The sequence below is a fragment of the Panulirus ornatus genome, chromosome 2 (assembly GCF_036320965.1).
Source record: "Panulirus ornatus isolate Po-2019 chromosome 2, ASM3632096v1, whole genome shotgun sequence".
NCBI lineage: Eukaryota > Metazoa > Arthropoda > Malacostraca > Decapoda > Palinuridae > Panulirus > Panulirus ornatus.
Genome location: NC_092225.1, coordinates 31,049,059 through 31,073,664, shown reverse-complemented (window position 1 = coordinate 31,073,664; position 24,606 = coordinate 31,049,059). Strand labels below are relative to the sequence as shown.

The following is a 24,606-nucleotide window of genomic DNA, read 5'->3' as shown; positions in this document are numbered from 1 at the left end:
TGATAAACAGAGAAGAGGTAGTAAAAGCTTTGCGGAAGATGAAAGCCGGCAAGGCAGCAGGTTTGGATGGTATTGCAGTGGAATTTATTAAGAAAGGGGGTGACTGTATTGTTGACTGGTTGGTAAGGTTATTTAATGTATGTATGACTCATGGTGAGGTGCCTGAGGATTGGCGGAATGCGTGCATAGTGCCATTGTACAAAGGCAAAGGGGATAAGAGTGAGTGCTCAAATTACAGAGGTATAAGTTTGTTGAGTATTCCTGGTAAATTATATGGGAGGGTATTGATTGAGAGGGTGAAGGCATGTACAGAGCATCAGATTGGGGAAGAGCAGTGCGGTTTCAGAAGTGGTAGAGGATGTGTGGATCAGGTGTTTGCTTTGAAGAATGTATGTGAGAAATACTTAGAAAAGCAAATGGATTTGTATGTAGCATTTATGGATCTGGAGAAGGCATATGATAGAGTTGATAGAGATGCTCTGTGGAAGGTATTAAGAATATATGGTGTGGGAGGCAAGTTGTTAGAAGCAGTGAAAAGTTTTTATCGAGGATGTAAGGCATGTGTACGTGTAGGAAGAGAGGAAAGTGATTGGTTCTCAGTGAATGTAGGTTTGCGGCAGGGGTGTGTGATGTCTCCATGGTTGTTTAATTTGTTTATGGATGGGGTTGTAAAGGAGGTAAATGCAAGAGTCCTGGAAAGAGGGGCAAGTATGAAGTCTGTTGGGGATGAGAGAGCTTGGGAAGTGAGTCAATTGTTGTTCGCTGATGATACAGCGCTGGTGGCTGATTCATGTGAGAAACTGCAGAAGCTGGTGACTGAGTTTGGTAAAGTGTGTGGAAGAAGAAAGTTGAGAGTAAATGTGAATAAGAGCAAGGTTATTAGGTACAGTAGGGGTGAGGGTCAAGTCAATTGGGAGGTGAGTTTGAATGGAGAAAAACTGGAGGAAGTGAAGTGTTTTAGATATCTGGGAGTGGATCTGTCAGCGGATGGAACCATGGAAGCGGAAGTGGATCATAGGGTGGGGGAGGGGGCGAAAATTTTGGGAGCCTTGAAAAATGTGTGGAAGTCGAGAACATTATCTCGGAAAGCAAAAATGGGTATGTTTGAGGGAATAGTGGTTCCAACAATGCTGTATGGTTGCGAGGCGTGGGCTATGGATAGAGATGTGCGCAGGAGGATGGATGTGCTGGAAATGAGATGTTTGAGGACAATGTGTGGTGTGAGGTGGTTTGATCGAGTAAGTAACGTAAGGGTAAGAGAGATGTGTGGAAATAAAAAGAGCGTGGTCGAGAGAGCAGAAGAGGGTGTTTTGAAATGGTTTGGGCACATGGAGAGAATGAGTGAGGAGAGATTGACCAAGAGGATATATGTGTCGGAGGTGGAGGGAACGAGGAGAAGAGGGAGACCAAATTGGAGGTGGAAAGATGGAGTGAAAAAGATTTTGTGTGATCGGGGCCTGAACATGCAGGAGGGTGAAAGGAGGGCAAGAAATAGAGTGAATTGGAGTCATGTGGTATACAGGGGTTGACGTGCTGTCAGTGGATTGAAGCAAGGCATGTGAAGCGTCTGGGGTAAACCATGGAAAGCTGTGTAGGTATGTATATTTGCGTGTCTGGACGTGTGTATGTACATGTGTATGGGGGGGGGGGGTTGGGCCATTTCTTTCGTCTGTTTCCTTGCGCTACCTCGCAAACGCGGGAGACAGCGACAAAGTATAAAAAAAAAAAAAAAAAAAAAAAAAAAATCATTATAAAAGGCATTATATTGGAAAAACTTATGCTTATATATCATTATCAGTTAAGAATATTATTTGAAAAAAATTCTAATTTTATTAGATGTGTTGCTATTGCAAAAACTTTATTATCATTTTATGAATGTCTTCCCTAATTCTTGGATGTCACTCGCAAAGTATCACTCTGTGAGCCACCATTCTGTGGGAATCCCACATACATACTTTGATTCTTAAAAGATACTAATCATGATTGACTTAAGTCACCTGAAGTTCCAACAAACAACGTGATCTGTGTGATCTGTCCAAAACATGGATTTTAGATTGCTTTAAGTAAACTTGCTACAATCTTCCGTATTAACCTGACAGGTTAGATTGGAGACCTTATCTTTACTTGTGTAGCTTATGAAAGGGAGCAAGGGAGCAAAGGTACATGGCATACTTTGCCAATGTTTTTCCATGAGCTGCACTTTACTTGTTAAAGAACCATAGTTTGGCCATGCCTGTGATATAGCAATCAATTATGAAAAAGATGAGATAGCAACATCAAAAATTAAATGATTTGTAAACATTTATACGCTAGGTGTAGTGAAAGCATGTCATCAAAATTGCTGTGATGATGATGATGGTGTGAGACTTACCAATTGTTGTATATAATACCATAGAGCAAATAATTAAGAACACAAACATTTGGAAAACATTGTAAGACCAGATCAACACTACAGGTTAATGATTACATTTACATGTGTGTGGTTGCTGGCTTTGCATGCCTCATTTCCTTTGGGGGTTCTAACCTAGGAAACTCACTTATTTGAGCACAAAAGTGTTAAGAAAGATGAAACATGAAGAGATGTGAATACGTGGAGGTAAATGATGGATAGATAAGAACTTGGAGGATAACTTTGAACTTAATGATGTATAATAGATACACAGGAAAACTAAAGTACTTATGAGCCATAGTAAAGGCTGGGGCAGTTGGCATTGTCTCAGTGGAGAAATTGGTGAAGAGATGAAAATCCATGTTTAGAGGAATTATTGTATGGACACCATGGTTTATAGTTAGAATTGTTACATATGATATACAGTGATTCCACATTGTATTGGCCTAATTGGGGAAAGGCTGGTCCGTCAGAAGCCAAATTTCTTTATGCCTCAAACTTTTCAAAGGAACATTGATAAGCATATACATGTATGATTGAAACTTGCATCATTTCTTTGAGGTTTGAGGTGTTCATGGAGTAGGAAAAACACTCAGAATCGAAAGAGAATAGCTCCAGTGTAACTAGAGTCCCCTGAATCACCTCCTGGTCAGAAATTAGGTATGCATACGACACAAGTTCTCCTGATTGTGCTCATATTATTCGGTCATTTTCAGCTTTTCAGTAATGCTGAGGTGTTTCTTGAACCTCTTAGCATATACCATACTGATAAAACTTATCTACTTTGATTTGATACAAAAAGATGGGCCTTTTTACTTTGAAAAATACCGCAATTGTGAGAACACAGGCACCAAGTTTTATGTGTTGACCAAGCGGGCACTTATCTCACACAATTGGGCAGTGACCAAGCTAGTACTTATTTTGTTTTGAAATTTCTCCTGAAAAGATCTTTGTTGGTGTAAAGGTACAAAAAATAGTATTGCATAATTAAACTGTTGTAAATCAGTGTAGAATTACTTGTATACTGTATGTACAGACAAAACCTTGTATGTTAGTGAAATAAGAAGTACACTGAGGTGATGCACAACAGGCTGTTACATGTTCTCTTGATGCCTAGCTTCCCAGAACAAGGTGTGGGAGCTAATAGGCTATTCCTTTACATCCCAAACTCAGTCCAAAAAGTCCTTACTTTAACAGACTAAGTTTGAAGTGTAACAAATATACAGAAATTTCCTTTAGATCCAAAACTTAGTCCGCTGGGGTCCAGAGGGTTAGTTTGAAGCCACATCTATACATTGAAGTGGATTAGAACTAGATTGTACTGTAGTTAGATAAATTAAATTGAAATGTTTTCTACACTTATTTATGTATTTATAAATTTGAGTTTTTAATTTTGCAGATTGTACACACCATTTCATGAGGAATCGCAAAATTTTGGTGATAAGATATATGATGCAGTGCGGAATGCCTTAATTCTTTTGGTTGTTGTGGTGGCCCTAACCATTGTGCTTATAATCCTTTACAAGAAACGCTGCTATAAGGTGAGATGATTTATGTAGATCATTTACTTTCCCAAAAGCACTTAATATTGATTGATACCTGATTCATTACAATAAAAAATGCTATTTTGTTATAATAGTTTTATCACTTCTTGTGTTTTTTAGGCCTCCTGCCTTGGTATGGTGAAACAGATTGCCATTTTTTTTGTTCACAAAAGATAATGGATAGGTGTATGAGTTGAGAAGTAGGCCATCAAATAGGTACTGTAGATAAATGGACAGACAGAGAGAAATTTGGTCTTGAACTGAACATCAGGGCTGTTTTATGTTGTCATAGTCATTGATATTGTCTGGATGTTGTACTATCTGGGGTGATTACAAGTTACACCAGAGACATGATAGGACATATGCTTGTTGTATGCAGATAATGATGCTGTATTTGATGAAGTATAGTTGGAGTTGATTAGAATGATAGTTCACTCTGTTCATATGTTTTGAAAGAAAATTTTTTAAAGGATATATAAGTGAGAGCATGGCTTTTGTTTTTATTAGTTAGATGGGTATATAATGTAATAGCAGTTTGAGTAGGAAGAAAACAGAACCTCTTAACCCTTAAAGTCTGGGTAATGTACAGAAAGTTGCACAGTGTGGACAAAAAGCAGTCTTCATTTTATCTGTTTCTCATTAATAATTGAAAGAAATACATGTTAAGCTAAAGTATATACAAAGGCAAGTGCATTAACATACCATATGTAGTATGTGAAGTTAACTCTTAGACTACCTTGTGGAGGTAGTCATTGCAAAGGGAGATAACTATGGGGGAGAGAGAGAGAGAGAGAGAGAGAGAGAGAGAGAGAGAGAGAGAGAGAGAGAGCATTGTGATGTAAATTCACATGCCCTGTTTCAGTCCATTGGAAGCTTGTTGACCCCAGTATACCACATTGTTCCGATTCACTCTTCCGTGCACACCTTTCACCCTCCTGCATGTTCAGTCCCTGATTGCTCAAAATCTTTTTCACTCCGTTCTTCCACTTCCAATTTGGTCTCCTGCTTCTCCTTGTTCCCTCCATCTCTTACACATATATCTTCTTTGTCAATCTTTCTTTGCTCATTTTCTTCATATGTCCAAACCATTTCAGCACACCCTCTTCAGCTCTCTCAACCACGCTCTTTTTATTACCAAACATCTTCATTACTCAGTCAAACCACCTCACACCACATTTTGTCCTTGAACATTTCATTTCCAACACATCCACCCTCCTTCACACAGCCTTATCTTTAGCCCATTCCTCACATCCATATGAAATATTGTTGAAACTACTATTCCTTCAAATATACCCATTTTTTCTCTCCTAGATAACATTCAGCACTCCCAGAACTTTTTTTTTACATTTGCTTTCAACTTCCTTCTCTCACACACACTTCCGAACTCAGTCACAAACTTCTGTTTCTCTCTCGAATCTGCCATCAGTGCATTATCATCAGCAAACAACATCTGACTCACTTTCCAGGCCCTTTTATCCCTCAAAGACTGCATATTCGCCCCTCTCTCAATTTGATATCTTCTCATGAAATTTTATAGAGATGCATTTGTGAAGCACATTAGCATCCCTCCTAAATTAAGTTTTCCTGATCCACATTTCATGCCTCTGAAGGGAACATCTTAATTGGAGATTATCTGTGTTTTTTTTTTTTTAAGCATAACTGTCACATGGTGTAACATATGGAATGAACGTACGTTAAAGTTCTCTAGGTGATATCACTCCCAAGTTACATGCTTGTGCTCATGGATGGGCATTGTACAGTAAAGAATATCAGGGTTGTTCTATGGAAGAGTGAGATCTAATTTTTACTAGTTGTAAATCCTTATTTTGGAGATGATATTCTTGTTCACCCTGAGGATAAAGTCACCGTATCCTAATGACAGATGGCAGACAGCTAACATCAGTGTTCATAGCAGTATCTACATTTTGGTTTTATGCAAAACTATACTTTTCATGAGATTGTGGTTGTAGTTGAATTCACATCACCAATATGTATACAGTTAGTATTTTGCTTTAATTGCTAAGAGTTTAAGTTTATGGATAATGTAAAAATTTATGATGTAGGAGACTGACGGAAAGTTTCCATTTCAGATCATTCATGGGTGGCTGCTTATGTCCTCCCTGCTGTTACTCTTCATTTTTACTATATTGTATATGATGTGAGTATCTGCAACATTATTTTGTTCATATTCCCTGTGCATCATAGGTACCATAGCAACTTGGGATAGCAAGCCATCTTTTGTTTGTTTATTCTTCCTTTAGTTATGGAGACTGTTGCCATATCCACCCCTCTGAGGGAGTTCCAGTTGGAACAGGCGTCAGAGATATAGATAGATAGATTTGGTATTTCCTGCCCAGATGAGGTAGTGTCAGAAACAGATTCTTGAGTCTTAGAGGAAAAATCCTCCATTAGCCACTTCCTCTATTCCTTATTTGGAAGTAAATTTAGGAGGAGAGGATTTCCAGACCACTTCTTCCACCCCCATTAGTTCCCTCCTATGCCACACAAGAAATATGTGAGCAGTATTCTTTCTCTGTCAGGAAAATACTTGGAAAGGAAAAAGTGTTAATTAATATTTTATTGATCATATATGAGTAGGAAATATGGTCAGCATGCATTATTGGATTATGTACAAATTGATAGGCATGCAAAAGAGAGACTTATGGATGGGAATGTGCTGAGAGAGGGGCAACTTGCGGGATATCAGATCATTACCTTGTGGTGGCAAGGGTTAAGAATTGGAGAGGTTTTGGAAAAGGACTTGTATGAAGAAATACCTGGAGGGACTGAGTGTAGGATGGCAAAAAGTGAGAGTGAACAAAACTAGGGGAGTGGGTAAGGCAGGGGAGGTAGTTAGGGAAGCAGTGCTGGCATGTGTGTTTGATGCATGTGGCATGCATAAGGTGGGAGGTGGGCAGTTTAGAAATGTTAGTGAGCAGTAGGGTGAGGAAGTAAAGTTGCTAGTGAAAGAGAAAAGAGAGGTATATGGGTGGAACTTACTGGGAAGGAGTGCAAATTATTTGAAGATCTATAAGAGAGAGTGGTTGGAGGTCAATGTTCAGGGATTGAGAAAGAGGGCAAATAAGAGTTGGGGTGAGCAAGTATCAGTAAGCTTTAGGGAGGGTAAGATGTTTTAGGAGGAGGATAACAACAGGCAAAAAAACAAGAGAACAATGGGACCATTGATGAAGAGGGCAAATGGGGAGGGGGTAACAGGTGGTGATGAAGTAGGTAGGAGATGGAGCGAGTGTTTTGAAGGACTGCTGAATGTGTTTGATGATAGGGTAGTAGGTGTAGTGTATTTGGGTCAGGGTGGTATGCGAAGCGAGATAGTATGGTAAAGCCTGAAGAGGTGATGAAAACTGTGTGTTAGATTAAATATGGCAAGGATGGCTGGAATGGATGATACTGCAGTTGAATTTGTTAAGGAAGAGGGTGAATGTGTTGTTGATTGGTCAGTTTTTTCCATGTGTATGGATCAGATGTTTGTATTGACAAATGTGTGTGAGAAATACTTAGAGAAGCAGAAGGATTTGTATATGGCACGTATGGAGCCAAAGAAATTTTATGATAGGGATGATAGAGATGCCTTGTGGAAGGTCTTAAGAATATGTGGTTTATGAGGAAACTACTAGAAATGGTGAGGATGTAAGGCATGTAAATGACTAGGAAGAGAGGTGAATGAGTGCTTCCAAGTCAAGGTTGATCTGCTGCATGGGTGTGTGATGTCAACATGGCTGTTTAATTGAGGGAAGTAAATGCCAGAGCCTTGGAAAGAGAGGGGCAAATATGCAACCTGTAGGTACTTAAGGAGCTTGATAAGGAAGTCTGTTGTTGTTTGCTGTTGATGCAGCACTGTTGGCAGTTTTGTGTGAGAAACTTCAGGAGTTGGTAACTGAGTTTGGAAGTGTGTGAAAAGAGGAAGCTGAGAGCAAATTTGAATAAAAACATGATTATTAGGCTTATCAAGGTTGAGAGACAGGTTAGTTGGGATGTGAAATTTATTGGAGAAAATTTGGAGAAAATAAAGTGTTTTAGATACCTTGGAGTGGCCATGGCAGCAAATGGAAACATGGAAGCAGAAGTGAGTCATTGGGTGGGTGAGGGGGCGAAGGTTCTGGGAGCATTGAAAAATGTGTAGAAAGAAAACACATCATCTGGGATGACAAAAATGGGTATGTTTGAAGGTATACTAATCCAAACAATGTTTTATGGTTGTGAGGGATAGTCTGTAGATGAGGATGTGTGGAGGGTGGATATGTTAGAAATGTTTGAGAACAATATGTGGTGTGAGGTGCTTTCATTGATTAAAGTAATAAAAGGGAAAGAGAAAGGTGTGCTAATAAGAACAGTGAGGTTGAGAGAGCTGGAGAGAGTGTGCTGAAATAGTTTGGACTTATGGAAAGATTGTGAGGAACGGTCGACAAAGAGGGTATATTTGTCTGAAGTTGAGGTGACAAAGTGAAGGATAACACCAAATAGGAGATGAAAGGATAATAGTGAAAAAGATTTTGAGTGATTAAGACCTGAACTTGCAGGAGGGAGAATGGCATGCATAGGTTAGAGTGAATTAGAATGAAGTGGTAAACATGAGTCAATAGACTGCTATCACTGGACTAAACCAGGGAATGAGAAGCAACTGGGGGAAATCATGTAAGGGTCTGTTGGGCCTGGTTGTTAATTAGGGACCATGGTTTCATTGCATTGCACATGACAGCTAGGGAATAGATGTGAGCGAATGTGGCCAATCTTTGTTTACTCCAGGAGCTAACTTGCTAATGTGGGATAATGTGATCAAGTATGAAAAAAAATAAAGTAAAAGGCATTGAAGGGTTTTGTTCAAAGAGCAGAGCATATGTCAAAATTGCTGAGGAAACGGTTCTTTGAATTATTCTAAAATGGAATCAATTATTTTGAAAATAATTAGATTATTTCTGTTATTCTATCTTATGCTCATGAATTGGTTAAGATAAATAGTGGAATTAATCTTTAGGGGTTTTGCTTATGAAGTTGGTAAGGTAAATGGTGGAATATATCTTTCGGGCTTACCAGTGGATGGTAGGCTGTGTTGTGTATACTTAATGTGTGATCTGTTGAGGGTAAACTTGCTGTCGTATTGTCATGAATTACTGATCTTACAAATTATATTTTCATTACCGTTGTTTTGCTACTTTCTCATGTCTTATTTATTATCAGAAGGGAGTTACTCAGAATCTCATGTATTGTTTATTACCAAAAGGGAGTTACTTAGAGGCTACAACATTGGAATGGATTGGATCACTGTGTCTATATGCGTGTGGAACTTTGGTGTGATGGGGATGGTGAGCATCCACTGGAATGGTCCACTGCGCCTTCAGCAAGCTTACCTCATATTTATTGCCTCGCTCATGTCTCTCATGTTTATCAAGTACCTTCCTGAGTATACCCTTTGGATGGTTCTGGGTGTCATCTCTATTTGGGGTAAGTTTATTAATCACTGAATTTAATACTTACATTATTATATGCAAAGAAAATGTAACTAAAAATTATACCAGAGAATGGAGATATAGTGAAAACAGAGTGATGTAAACAGTCACAAGTTGTTTATATAGAGACAACAAGGTTTGTAAAAACAAAGAAAATGATGCATCACTTGTTATTTTGTCATTCATGTTTAATGTTAAGATTTTTAAGATATTGAGACAAAATTGTGTATGAAATTGTCATAGGCTAAAGGGTAATAGAAACTGCTTGCTAGTCAATGTAAAGTGTAAAGAGGAAGTAAAAAGAGCAATAAAGCTCTTAAAGAAAGGAAAAGTTAGAGGTATGGGTAGCATGATGAACATAAGAGTATAGATGAAATTTAAGTGCAGTAAACCTGAAAAGTGTGTATGGGAATGAAAAAACAGTATTGTTCCACTGTACAAAGGAAAGGGTAATAAAAGTAATTGTAAGAATTACTGAGTAATGTCTCCCCAGCATAGTTGGCTAGGTGTATAGTAGGATGGTCACTCTTCGGGTTAAAAGGATCAGCAAACCCCATGTTTGTGAAGGAATGAAATGGGCTTAGGAAGGGAATAAGGCATGTTGATCTGATTTTTGCACTGTGACAGGTGGTAGAGAAAAAGGTGTATCGAGTGTTTATATGTTCAGAAAGCCCTGTGATAGGGTAAATTGGAAAGCATGATATTGCATCATGTTGGATGAATCTGTATCTGTCAAATATGGTACATTCTGTATATATTTTTCACTTGTTCCTTATTCTCACTTTTACTTTCTTATCAGTATAAAGAATTTTGTCCATACCATTTCTTGTAACAGTTATTATTATTGTCTTCAAAGTAACTAGCTTCCAGTTATACTATCATTAACCCTTAATTATCTCACCACATTTTCCCTTTGAATCCTCATAATTTACATTTTTCAGACATTTAAAAAATTTATTTAGTCTTATAATTTCAAAGACATTCATGTAACATTAAAAAAGAGCACTTCAGAAGTATATTTCATCCTCTGGTTTAATTGTAAGTTGAGTGGATGAGTGGTGGTGGCATGGACAGGGCAAAGTAGACTGAAGAGTGACACTGGTTTCAGAAATGGTAGAGGATTAGTGGATCAGGTGTTTGCATTGAAGATTTTTTTCATACATGTTCACCATTTTCTACATAAGTGAGATAGCACCAAGAACATGTGAAGAAATGGACTCATTCCGTCATATCCACTCTTTAGCTTTCATGTGTAATGCACCAAAACCAGAGACACCAATTACAGTCAGGCCATACATACCTTTTTGTGGTTCCCCCAACCACTTCACTCACCCTGGTTCAGCCCATTGGCAGCATGTCATTTGTAAACCATGTCCTTCTAATTGGCTTTATCCCTTCCATGCCTTGCATCCTCCTGTTTGTTCAGTCTTGATGCCTTCAAAGCATCTTTCCACCTCCTCCTTGGTTTCCCACCTTTTGCTTGTTCCCTCCACTTCTGACATGAATACCTTCTTCGTCATCTCCCCTCTCAACCTCTCATATGTCCAAATCATTACTGCACAACCTCTTCACCTCTCTCATACATACTCCTCTTACTACCAAACCTCTCTCTTACCCTTTCATTTCTTATTCATTTGACCCTTCATCCACCACATATTGTCCTCAAACATTTAATTTCCAAAACATTCATCCTCCCCTTCACCTTTTTGTCTAAAGCTCATACCTCACATCCATACAACACTGATGGGACTACTATACCATCAAACATAATGTCTTTGCCCTTAGAGGCAGTCACCTCTTTCCACATATTCTTCAATGATACCAGGACCCAACTTGCCATCTTACCTACCTTATGGCTTACTTCAACTCCCGTGGTTCCATTCGCTTCCATATCCACTCCCAGGTATGTCGAATACTCCACTTCCTCCAGGTTCTCTCCATTTAAACTTGCATTCCAAATAACATGTCTCTTTTCACTGCTGAACCTAATGACTTTGCTTTCATTCTCACTTACTCTCAACTTTCTCCTATCACACATTTTCCCAAACTCAGACAACGTCTTTTGCAGTTTCTCACTTAAATCTGCCACCAGTGCCATATCAACAGCAAACATCAACTGACACACCTCCCAGGAACAAAGAAAGATATGACCTCATTTATTCACATCTATTCTCTAGCAGTCATTTATGATTCGCCAAAACCAGAGCCCCCTATCTACAGCCATGCCCCACAAACCTTTATGTGGTTTCCTTAGACTGCTTCATATGTCCTGATTAAACCCACTGACAGCATGTTGCCCCTCTAAACCAAATCACTTAATTCCTTTTTGTCCCATGCACAATTGCACCCTCCTGCATGTTCAGGTCCAGAGCCTTCAAAACATTTTTCACTCTATCTTTGTGCCACCTCCTTAGTGTTCCCCTTTACCTTCTTCCTTTGGCTTCTGACATGCTTGTCCTCTGATTTGTTTTAGAATGATGTATATAATTCTATTTCTTATATTTTATGTATTTTTGTCTGTTTTTATCTGTTGCCAGATTTGATAGCTGTGTTGTGTCCCAATGGTCCACTGAGGATATTGGTGGAAACAGCTCAGGAAAGAAATGAGCCCATATTCCCTGCTCTTATATATTCCTGTAAGTACAGTATTCATTTAAGCAAAGAATAGCATCACATTGTTGTATTATTAGTTACATAATGTACAGGTTTATTCAGAAGTCTATTACTGTAAGTAGAGTTCACCATTTGCTTTTCATTCAGTAAATGCTCAGTTGCATGACATGAACTTATATACCCACACAAATGAGTATGAAGGGTTTATGGATATGGGTATGTCAGTGCATATCATGTAATTTGAACATTTATTAAAGTAAAGGTAGAGGGAATTCTGCTTGCTCTTGTAGACTTTTGAAACACCTTGTAATATGATTACCATGACTTAAGATAAATTTATATGGAAATCTCTTATGGCTGGGTTTATGTTTCCTGTTTTCTTTTTGATCAACTTTGCGTGGGCAAAACAAATTCAAATCACAGCCATCTTGGATGAAGAGAAAATAAGTTAAGAAAAATTATCATGGCTCCTAAGGTGTCAGTAGACCCAACTTTTAAAGGTAAATACATTTTAGGAAGATGGAAAATGAAAGAAAGAAGAGATCCACATCTTTCCTTTATGAGAGGAGGAGGGGTATCATGGAGGCCAGTCCTTGTGAGGTTAGTCTCCAAACAGAAACTATTGAAAGCAGCAGAGAGACACATTTCACAAGAGAAAGCCTAGTAGACAGGATCAATGAAGACAACTTGCAAGAGCAGTGGCCAAAAGTAATACCTTTAGAAAATGGAGAGGGCAGCACATCACAGCAGCCAAAGAGGGTTGTGTAGGGAGAGATGATGCCTTGAGAATTAATGAAGTGGAAGGCTATTAATTCCACTTAGGTTACTAGGGGGATGGACAAAAAGCCACCTGAAATATGTGAGCAATGCCATGTATATTTGTGGATCATCTTGTGCTGAAAAAAGGTGCTTGCAAGGAGTGCACCTTTCTCCAGGCACTCCCTGCTTACCATCCATATCACCAATTCCATCATATCCCACTTTTGCATTCATGTCACCCAATATGACCACGTTTCTCTCATTCTCAAAACCATTTATACAGTCATTTAAATTTCTCCAGAAATGCTTAATTTCATCCCTACCGCATATAGTCTTCACATTCACAGGTATATATATACACATTCCCATTCATATTTCACAGTCCCAATATTTCCTTTCACCCACACTATTCTTGATCCATTATGTCCATGCTCTGTAACACCCTCTTGGTGATAGCAGAATTTCACATCTTCTCTGCTCTTCTGATAATTTTCACTCATACCATACCATACATCCTACCATGCCCTCCCATAACTTGCATTCTTCATTTCCATATTCACTCCACGCACCCTGCTCGAGGATATGGGTTTCCCCAATCCCTAGCACATCCATGCTACAACTTTTAAACCTCTCCACAATCTCTCTTCTCTTATTCTCCCCGGTCATCCCATTCACATTCAGTGCCATCACCCTCAATCCTTCATTCCTTTTAACCCCTGGCATACCTGTTAGATTCCAGTGCTGCTTCTTAGTCTTTTGTGCCACACCTTTGACAGGTCACTGGCTGAGGGCAACTCCAGTGCAGTGTTTCCAGAGACAGCGAGGCTCAAAAGTTGTCAAAACCAAAAGTAACAGTACACCTCAGGTGTTTGTCCAAATCTAAAATTATTTCCCTGATGTAATTGGGCAATGCCTCTCTCTTCATTCCCACCCCTAAGGGGTGTACTGACGATGTCACCACAAGAAGGCGGGGTGAGACTTAGCAACTCCAGTGATACTAGAGTATCCCTCAAGGTGCTAAAACTCAATACTTTTTCCAACTCCGAGCTTCTTTACTTTCCACAGTAGCAGCACCTCCTACCTGATTGGTTATGATACTGCCACTACACAGATTTTTCCTACCATTAGGTTTACATTTGAACTTTTTACTCTCGTTCATCTGTATATATAAGTACACAGATTAATCCATTTTCCAACAATGTTCATGAATGATAATTCCTCCTCTTGTAGGTTTATTTATATAATTTTATTATATGACATCTCAATGATAGTTTAGTTTTTTGGCTTGTATTTTCTGATGTTTTTTCTGATACCTTTTCAGCTAACATCATGTACAGCACTTTAGGCATGGCTGATTCTGATGAGGGTATTGTTACATCAAGATCTCGTAGCAGACAACCAGTCCAAGATGACACAGGTGCTGTTGGGAGCGTGTCAGAAGAGCAAGCTGGAGCTCAGAGAACAGAAGATACCACAAGAAGGAGAATTGGAGAAAATGGACATGTGACTGGAGACAGAGATTCAGGCTTTACTGAAGAGTGGGCCCAGCAACTTGATGAGCGAGCTATGAGACGACGGGACCAGGTGAGCATTAACACAGTTGCATTGGCAGACTGGTATATATTGTATGCAGCTATGGTATAGAATGTAGACTGGTACAGACTGTATATAGCTGTTGTGCCTGTATGTTAGTGGAGTAGTTGCTGCTTTAAACTGAATAAGTTTCCTTTATTATGGACAAATGAATCTGAGAATACAGCCTTTTGCTTTCTAGGGGTGCATCGGATAGCCACCTTACCTTATATTACCTTACCTTACCTTCCTACTTTAGGAGTCCCTTCTGTAGAGCTGCTACTGCACTCAGAAAACCAGTCATGTCCATCAGGCTAGACCACTGGTCATAAAGTGGGTTGATATTTATGTCTCTTTGTGGTGAGTTTAGGGCAGTTAAGGTTTAAGTATTCAGTCATTTATCCTTATGCAAAAGGAAAATAAGGTTTCCTTTCATTAATGCCCAACTGTACATTATATTCTTGACATCCTTACCCTCACTGCTTTCTTGCCTAGTATGTCCTTCTTCTTGACCTTGCTGTGGACTCTCATTTTATTTTGCCCATCACAATGACACTGACAATTATTAAGCTCATAATTTATTGGCGTTTCTCTCCATTAACCCCTGATTACCAGGATTAGTTAAGATATAACATCACTATATGCACACCAAAAAATTGAAAAAGTTCTCCTCTATGAATTGATAGATTAACATGCAAATGTAGAATGAAATATGCAAAAAGTAATATAATTACCTTTGTGTTGGTCTCATGGTGTGCTCACTAACCATGAGGCAGGGATTTGGCTGACACATATGATGGTTAGAGGCAAGAGAGAAGGACATGGAAGTCTTATGTCTTTCTTCCTCTTGAATTTGATATCAAATGCTACTCATTTTTTAAACAGGCTCAGCATTGGTGATGAATTTTTTTTTTTTTTTTTCATACTATTCGCTATTTCCCGCGATAGCGAGGTAGCGTTAAGAACAGAGGACTGGACCTTTGAGGGAATATCCTCACCTGGACCTCTTCTCTGTTCCTTCTTTTGGGAAAAAAAAAAAAAAAAAAAAAAAAAAAATAGCTCATATATATTTATGTATGTCCCTCTCTTTGAACATTTTCTCTTTAAACCTTTCTTTTCTCTTTCACTACCAACTTCACTTTCTCATCCCACCACTCACTACCCTAATTATGTATGCCCCTCTTTTTAAACCTCTCTTTTCTTTTTCACTACCAGCTTAACTTTTTCATCTCACTACTCACTACCCTCTCTCACCTGTCCACCTCTCACCTTCCACACGGCACCCACTTTTCTTGCACGTGTGAACAATGCTTCCCTAAATACTGCTCATTCCTCACTAACTCCCCGGGCTTCATATAATGTCATTATATGCTATCACACCACAAGCTCTTCACCATTTTTATTCACAAGGTACTCTGTGCTCCCAGTAAATATCCTTAACTGCCACATTACCCACTCTCGGAATACATGCATCCAAATTTAACTCATGCAGAATGTCTGGCAAAACAAATGCCATTTGTGTTTGAGGGATCATCTTTTTTCTGTGAACACAGTTTTTTCCTTCATTTTCTCATATTCATTCTTATTAGCTGTCCATTTCACTGTCACATATTCTCAGTTACTTTAGCTACTCACATTTTATTTCATATCTTTTCCATATTTCATTATTCCTTACTGATTTCTCTAAATCCCAGGAGACCATTTCTTGAGGCTAGCTATCCTATTATCCCCTTTTAAAATTATGTTAATTATTCTTAATATTGTTTTGATGTTTTTCAGGTTAATAGCCACATCCGGCAGCACCCACCTAATGTTGAGTATCCGCAACCTCATCCTCGTGATGTGACTGCTGAGGAGGAGGAAGAAAGTAAGTATTGATTTTTTTTTTCTTTAACATTATAATCATGGCATGAAGGTGAGATGATAATTGAGGAACACTGTGGTTTCAGGGGTGGTAGAGAATGTATGGATCAAGAGTCTGCTTTGAAGAGTGTGTGTGAGAAATACTTAGAGAAGGATTTGTAAGTGGCAGTTATGGATCTGGAGAAAACACTTGAGAAGGTTAGAGATAACATAAGGAAGGTCTTACAAATATATTATGTAGGAGGAGAGCTGCTAGAAGCAGAGAAGATTTTATTTAGTGAAAAGTGTGTGTATGAATAGAAAGAGAGGAGAGTTGGTGGTTGCAGTTGATGTTTCTTCTATTGTGGGTGTATGTTATGTCACAATGGTGTTTAATTTTTTATGGATGGGATGATGAGGGAAGTATATGCAAGGGATTTTGTTGAGAGGGGCAAGGTTACAGTATCTAGTGGGTGAGGGAGGGTACCTGGGAAGGGAGTCAGTTATTTTATGCTGATGACAGCAGTGGTTCCAGATTTGAGTGAGAAACTGCATAACTTGGTAACTGAGTTTGGGAGAGTGCGCAAAAGAAGGAATTTGAGAGTTTATGTGTAGGTTATTAGGTTTCATAGGGCAGAGGTACTGATTAGTTGGGGTGTGAGTTTGAATGGAGAAAATTTGGAAGTGAATTGTTTTAGGTACCTGAAGAGTGGACATGGCAGCGAATGGAAACGTGTTTGTGGAAGTGAGTCATAGGGTGGATGAGAGGATGAAGGTTCTAGGAGGACTGAGGAATATGTGGAAAGATAGGTCACTATTTGGAAGTTTGGAAGGGCAAAAATGAGTATATTTGAAGGTATGATAGTCCCAGCAATGTTGTATGGATGGGAGTCTTGGGCTTTAGATAAGGATGTGCAGAGGATGCTGGAGGTATTGGAAATGAAATATTTGGGGACTGTGCATGGTGTGAGGTGGTGTAATCAAGTAAATAAGGCAACTTCTAACCCTCATGTATCCTAGAGATTCTCCTAAGACTCATGGGACATCACCCAGAAAAGTTTTTTATTCCTCAAAATTTATACTTTTCAACACTTTACAGTTGTATGCTACATATCAGACCACTTTTGTACGTGGATATGTAAGAAGATTAGATATATTGAAGCACTGGTTATTAATAAAGTATAATTGAATTTTTCTGTATTACAGGAGGAGTTAAACTTGGACTTGGAGATTTTATATTTTACTCTGTTCTGGTGGGCAAAGCTTCTTCATATGGTGATTGGAATACCACTATAGCTTGTTTCATTGCCATCCTTATTGTAAGTTTGTCTCTGTATATTTTAACTTCTTCTTTATACAGTAATGGTAAAACTAATGTATAGCATTTTTCATGATACTATTGAGAGTACTATTTTTCAAGCATATCATGTATTTTGTATATAAGTTTTCTAATAATGACGATAAGTGACAGTAACAGTAATGATAATGACAATAATATTAGTTATAGCAAGTTATAACAGAATATTTTATATGTATATATTATACTTAATCACCGTTTCCTGTGTTAGTGAGGTAGCTCTAAGAAACAGACGAAGAAAGACTCATCCACTTACATGCACATATATACACGTATATGCATGTATATGTACATATTATTATATTTTTTTTTATTATACTTTGTCACTGTCTCCCGCATGAGCAAGGTAGTGCAAGGAAACAGATGAAAGAATGGCCCAACCCACCCACATACACATGTATATACATACATATCCACGCACATATTCATACCTATACATCTCAACATATACATATATATACACACATAGACATATACATATATACACATGTACATACCTCATACTGTCTGCTCTTATTCATTCCCGTTGCCACACCACCACACATGAAATGACAAACCCCTCCCCGCATGTGCGCGAGGTAGCGCTAGGAAAAATCAAAGGCCACATTCGTTCACACTCAGTCTCTAGCTGTCATGTATAATGCACCGAAACCACAACTCCCTTTCCACATCCAGGCCCCACAAAACTTTCCATGGTTCACCCCAGACGCTTCACATGCCCTGGTTCAATCCATTGACAGCACATCGACCCCGGTATACCACATCGTTCCAATTCACTCTATTCCTTACATGCCTTTCACCCTCCTGCATGTTCAGGCCCTGATCACTCAAAATCTTTTTCACTCCATCTTTCCACCTCCAATTTGGTCTCTCACTTCTCATTCCCTCCACCTCAGACACATATATCCTCTTTGCCAGTCTTTCCTCACTCATTTTCTCCATGTGACCAAACCATTTCAGAACGCCCTCTCATACTCTCTCAACCACACTCTTTTTATTACCACACATCTCTCTTACCCTTTCATTACTTACTCGATCAAACCACCTCACACCACATATTGTCCTCAAACATCTCATTTCCAGCACATCCACCCTCCTCCGCACAACTCTTATCTATAGCCCACACCTCGCAACCACATAACTTGGAACCACTATTCCTTCAGACATATTAATTTTTGCTTTCCAAGATAACGTTCTCGACTTCCACACATTTTTCAACGCTCCCAAAACTTTCGCCTCCTCCCCCACCCTATGATTCACTTCTGCTTCCATGGTTCCATCTGCTGCCAAATCCACTCCCAGATATGTAAAACACTTCACTTCCTCCAGTTTTTCTCCATATTCATATACATAAATGCCCATACACATGCCTATACATATCAACATATATATATGTGTGTATATATATATATATATTTATTTATTTATTTATTTTGCTTTGTCGCTGTCTCCCGCGTTTGCGAGGTAGCGCAAGGAAACAGACGAAAGAAGTGGCCCAACCCACCCCATACACAATGTATACACACACACGTCCACTCACGCAAATATACATACCTATACATCTCAATGTACACATATATACACATACACAGACACATACATATATACCCATGCACACAATTCACACTGTCTGCCCCCATTTACTCCCATCGCCACCTCACCACACATGGAATACCTTCCCCCTCCCCCTCATGTGTGCAAGGTAGCACTAGGAAAAGACAGCAAAGGCCCCATTCGTTCACACTCAGTCTCTAGCTGCCACGCAATAATGCCCGAAACCACAGCTCCCTTTCCACATCCAGGCCCCACACAACTTTCCATGGTTTACCCCAGACGCTTCACATGCCCTGATTCAATCCACTGACAGCACGTCAACCCCGGTATACCACATCAATCCAACTCACTCTATTCCTTGCCCTCCTTTCACCCTCCTGCATGTTCAGGCCCCGATCACACAAAATCTTTTTCACTCCATCTTTCCACCTCCAATTTGGTCTCCCACTTCTCCTCGTTCCCTCCACGACACATATATCCTCTTGGTCAATCTTTCCTCACTCATTCTCTCCATGTGCCCAAACCATTTCAAAACACCCTCTTCTGCTCTCTCAACCACACTCTTTTTATTTCCACACATCTCTCTTACCCTTACATTACTTACTCAATCAAACCACCTCACACCACACATTGTCCTCAAACATCTCATTTCCAGCACATTCACCCTCGTGCGCACAACTCTGTCCATAGCCCACGCCTCGCAACCATACAACATTGTTGGAACCACTATTCCTTCAAACATAGCCATTTTTGCTTTCCGAGATAATGTTCTCGACTTCCACACATTCTTCAAGGCTCCCAGGATTTTCGCCCACTCCCCCACCCTATGATTCACTTCCGCTTCCATGGTTCCATCCGCTGCCAGATCCACTCCCAGCTATCTAAAACACTTTACTTCCTCCAGTTTTTCTCCATTCAAACTTACCTCCCAATTGACTTGACCCTTAACCCTACTGTACCTAATAACCTTGCTCTTATTCACATTTACTCTTAACTTTCTTCTTTCACACACTTTACCAAACTCAGTCACCAGCTTCTGCAGTTTCTCACATGAATCAGCCACCAGCGCTGTATCATCAGCAAACAACAACTGACTCACTTCCCAAGCTCTCTCATCCCCAACAGACTTCATATATATATGTATATATGTATGTATGTATATATATATATATATATATATATATATATATATATATATATATATATATATATATATATATATATTCCCTGGGGATAAGGGAGAAAGAATACTTCCCACGTATTCCCTGCGTGTCGTAGAAGGCGACTAAAAGGGAAGGGAGCGGGGGGCTGGAAATCCTCCCCTCTCTTTTTTTTTTTTTTTTTTCCCAAAGGAAGGAACAGAGAAGGGGGCTGGATGAGGATGTTTCCTCTGAGGCCCAGTCCTCTGTTCTTAACGCTACCTCGCTGACGCGGGAAATGGCGAATAGTACGAAAGAAAGAATATATATATATATATATATATATATATATATATATATTGGTTCTCAGTGAATGTAGGTTTGCGGCAGGGGTGTGTGATGTCTCCATGGTTGTTTAATTTGTTTATGGATGGGGTTGTTAGGGAGGTAAATGCAAGAGTCCTGGAAAGAGGGGCAAGTATGAAGTCTGTTGGGGATGAGAGAGCTTGGGAAGTGAGTCAGTTGTTGTTCGCTGATGATACAGCGCTGGTGGCTGATTCATGTGAGAAACTGCAGAAGCTGGTGACTGAGTTTGGTAAAGTGTGTGGAAGAAGAAAGTTAAGAGTAAATGTGAATAAGAGCAAGGTTATTAGGTACAGTAGGGTTGAGGGTCAAGTCAATTGGGAGGTGAGTTTGAATGGAGAAAAACTGGAGGAAGTGAAGTGTTTTAGATATCTGGGAGTGGATCTGTCAGCGGATGGAACCATGGAAGCGGAAGTGGATCATAGGGTGGGGGAGGGGGCGAAAATTTTGGGAGCCTTGAAAAATGTGTGGAAGTCGAGAACATTATCTCGGAAAGCAAAAATGGGTATGTTTGAAGGAATAGTGGTTCCAACAATGTTGTATGGTTGCGAGGCGTGGGCTATGGATAGAGTTGTGCGCAGGAGGATGGATGTGCTGGAAATGAGATGTTTGAGGACAATGTGTGGTGTGAGGTGGTTTGATCGAGTAAGTAACGTAAGGGTAAGAGAGATGTGTGGAAATAAAAAGAGCGTGGTTGAGAGAGCAGAAGAGGGTGTTTTGAAATGGTTTGGGCACATGGAGAGAATGAGTGAGGAAAGATTGACCAAGAGGATATATGTGTCGGAGGTGGAGGGAACGAGGAGAAGAGGGAGACCAAATTGGAGGTGGAAAGATGGAGTGAAAAAGATTTTGTGTGATCGGGGCCTGAACATGCAGGAGGGTGAAAGGAGGGCAAGGAATAGAGTGAATTGGAGCGATGTGGTATACAGGGGTTGACGTGCTGTCAGTGGATTGAATCAAGGCATGTGAAGCGTCTGGGGTAAACCATGGAAAGCTGTGTAGGTATGTATATTTGCGTGTGTGGACGTGTGTATGTACGTGTGTATGGGGGTTGGGCCATTTCTTTCGTCTGTTTCCTCGCGCTACCTCGCAAACGCGGGAGACAGCGACAAAGTATAAAAAAAAAAAAAAAAAAAAAAAAAAAAAAAAAATATATATATATATATATATATATATATATATATATATATATATGTACGTATGTATGTATGAGTGATAATAATAATATATCCTCTTTGCCATCCTTTTTCACTCATTCTCTCCTGTCCAAATCATTTCAACACATTCTCTTCTCACTCAACCACACACTTTTATTTACTACTTGTCTTTCTAACCCTTTCATTTCTTCCTCAATCAGATGATATTATAATAGTAATAATAGCCATGACCATCTACCCACCCCTGAGAAGAATTAGAAAACTGACCCTGCCACACACTTCAAAAATGTATACTCACAAATCCCCCTACCTTATCAAACACAAAAATGACAAAGCTTATAGACACCAGTATGACCTAGTATTTCTAAACAACCATCCTCCCTATCTGGCAACATACACCACCTTGCCAGACATACACCCATCTAAAACTACTCTCCCAAGACATATACAAGCTACTCTTTCAGTCTGCATTGCGGATACCACCTGTCACTTCTGTATTCTAGAACACCATTTTGATATATACAAGACCCCAGTGCCCATGAACATTATTTTGTTTTATCACAAGATCCCTATACCCACAATGCAACTCAGTGAAAACACTGAACACTTACTCTTCAATTGTTCCACATGACATCACTCAAAGAATTGAGTGCAGAGCATGTTAAGGTAGCATTGTATTGGAAATATTTTTTCAATGTACAGGCATTTAGTGTTTGTGATTGCTAAGCAGGTAGTGACTGATCTGAATGCTCTGTTTTGTGTGGTTTGCAGCTTTGTTGTACTTGCCTTTGATAGAGTGGAAGACTTGGTAGATGAGATTGGAGTGGATGAATAGTATCTAGAGGATGCTGAGGGGTTGTTACTCATTTAGAAGATTTTTGTGATTATTTTGGTTTATATTTATTGGGTATCTCAGCTTTGGGAAGCATTATGAGATATTTTTTGTGATTATTTCAAGTATAGAAGCATTTCATTATATTACACTTCAATTTTAAAACAAAAAGGTTTTTGGGCAAAAAAAAATTCCTTGAACAGTTATCTGCAATTTTTGGTATTATTGTGAGGGCAATATATTTATTTGAAAACCTCAGTATTAGGACTATTTTGCTTGCTGAATTTGGATCTGGGGTTTAAATATATGTAGAGGACATTAAGAGAAGAAATTAGCACCTTTAAACCTTTGAAACATAAAAGTAACTTTGTGTTTAAAGATTATGTAATCATATGTCTTCATTTCAGGGATTGTGTCTGACACTAATCATGCTGGCCATTTTCAAGAAAGCCCTGCCAGCCTTACCTATCTCCATCACATTTGGCCTTATATTTTATTTCTCAACTTCTTTGTTAGTTGTGCCATTTACAGAGCAACTTGCAAGTGAACAGTTTTATATATAGTACAAGCCTCATTTTAAAGCTAATTTGATTCATATTTTAAGAAGCTTTCTTTATTCAACTTCGTGGACTATGAACTGGTGTATATATAGTGAGTGATGTCACAAAAGGTTGATTGCAAGGCTGGTAGTCTCAAGTAATGAGGTTAAACAGCTGTTAGAAAATGCTGTAAACTAAGTTTTATAATTTGTAAACAGTTTCAGAATCAAGTCACTCTGTGGAGAATATTTTAAGAAATTATAGTATTTTTTGTCAGTTTCAGAGGTGTATTGCAATTTAAAACCATTATAAGAAATTGAAGTAGCACTTTCAAAGCATAGATGAAGTTCACTAATACCAGTACAAGACCTAGCAGTTGCTAAGCTTAATATGAAGAGCCAGTTTTTTGTAATGAATTGTTGACCAGATCATTCATAATAATAAAGAGACACATGGCAGGGTTTTACATTGTTTTCATAATATTTGTATGAATTCATTATCACTCCTTTTTTTACATTCTATTAGTAAGCTTACATGTAATATTGTAGGTCAGTCATAACTGTTTTAAGTTTAAGAAGTACTTTTTTATATGATAAAAGTCCCTGTTAATGGAGATCTATGTGCCAAGCTGATGGACAACAAATTTGACAGACCCTCCAGATTTCACACTGGTTAAAAGCCAATAATTATGTTTACTTACATTTAATTGTAGTGTTGGTCAGACAGATCAACTGAAACCAAAAAGATTAACCAACTCATTCTCTCACTTTCTTTCTCTTTGAAATATCAGGAACAGTAGAACCAAAAGTAGAAAGGACACACATTGTAGATACCTGAATGATGACAAAACCATAAACAAAGACTTAATGAAGGTAAAAACAAAGGTAAATAAACCATGAAAACTGAATTGATAAAATTTCAGAGAGGAAGCAATTATTTTGAATAAAGTACCAAAAATATCCATGATTTACAGAAAAATGACTTGATGTGAGAATACAGAAGAAGCAAACTATTGGAGTGTGAAACTTTTTAATCTTACAGTAGATGTTATACAACACGGAACAGCAACACAAGAACACAGCAAATTAGAAGGAAAACAAGTCAGAAGATAACCATAAAAAATGTGACCTAATCACAATAATTGTTCTTTGCTCTTAATACAGTAAACATCAAGACATAAAGTCCACCAAATAAATGAAGAAGAATTGACTTAAACACTAACAAATGTAGAAGGGATATTGAAAAAATTAAGTGATCCAGCAATAATATGGTTTGGAGATTAGATTTCATTGTACTGTAGAGAATGGGAAGAATGAGGATCAGATTGTTGGTGTAGAATTAGGTATTAGTTATAAACAGTGTATCAGTAAATGAAAGAGAACAACAGATCAGAGTAATGAAAGTACATGAAGTATAGAACAGAGTGGTCGTAAAGTATGTGTCAGTAACATTAAGTAATACACTAAACCTTCCCTAAAGAA

General features: G+C 38.7%; 1 protein-coding gene across 1 annotated transcript in view; it reads left to right on the top strand.

Moving 5' to 3' along the window:
• Nucleotides 1-23,881, top strand: part of Psn (presenilin) — a 29,487-nt gene extending 5,606 nt beyond the window's left edge. Inside the window, exons 4-11 of the mRNA XM_071674378.1 lie at nucleotides 3,789-3,930; nucleotides 6,024-6,091; nucleotides 9,173-9,393; nucleotides 11,936-12,034; nucleotides 14,092-14,354; nucleotides 16,122-16,209; nucleotides 17,391-17,503; nucleotides 22,994-23,881. Coding sequence (XP_071530479.1) covers nucleotides 3,789-3,930; nucleotides 6,024-6,091; nucleotides 9,173-9,393; nucleotides 11,936-12,034; nucleotides 14,092-14,354; nucleotides 16,122-16,209; nucleotides 17,391-17,503; nucleotides 22,994-23,149 — 1,150 coding nt within the window. The 3' untranslated portion in view covers nucleotides 23,150-23,881. The remainder of the gene's footprint in view (nucleotides 1-3,788; nucleotides 3,931-6,023; nucleotides 6,092-9,172; nucleotides 9,394-11,935; nucleotides 12,035-14,091; nucleotides 14,355-16,121; nucleotides 16,210-17,390; nucleotides 17,504-22,993) is intronic.
• The last annotated feature ends 725 nt before the right edge of the window (nucleotides 23,882-24,606 follow it).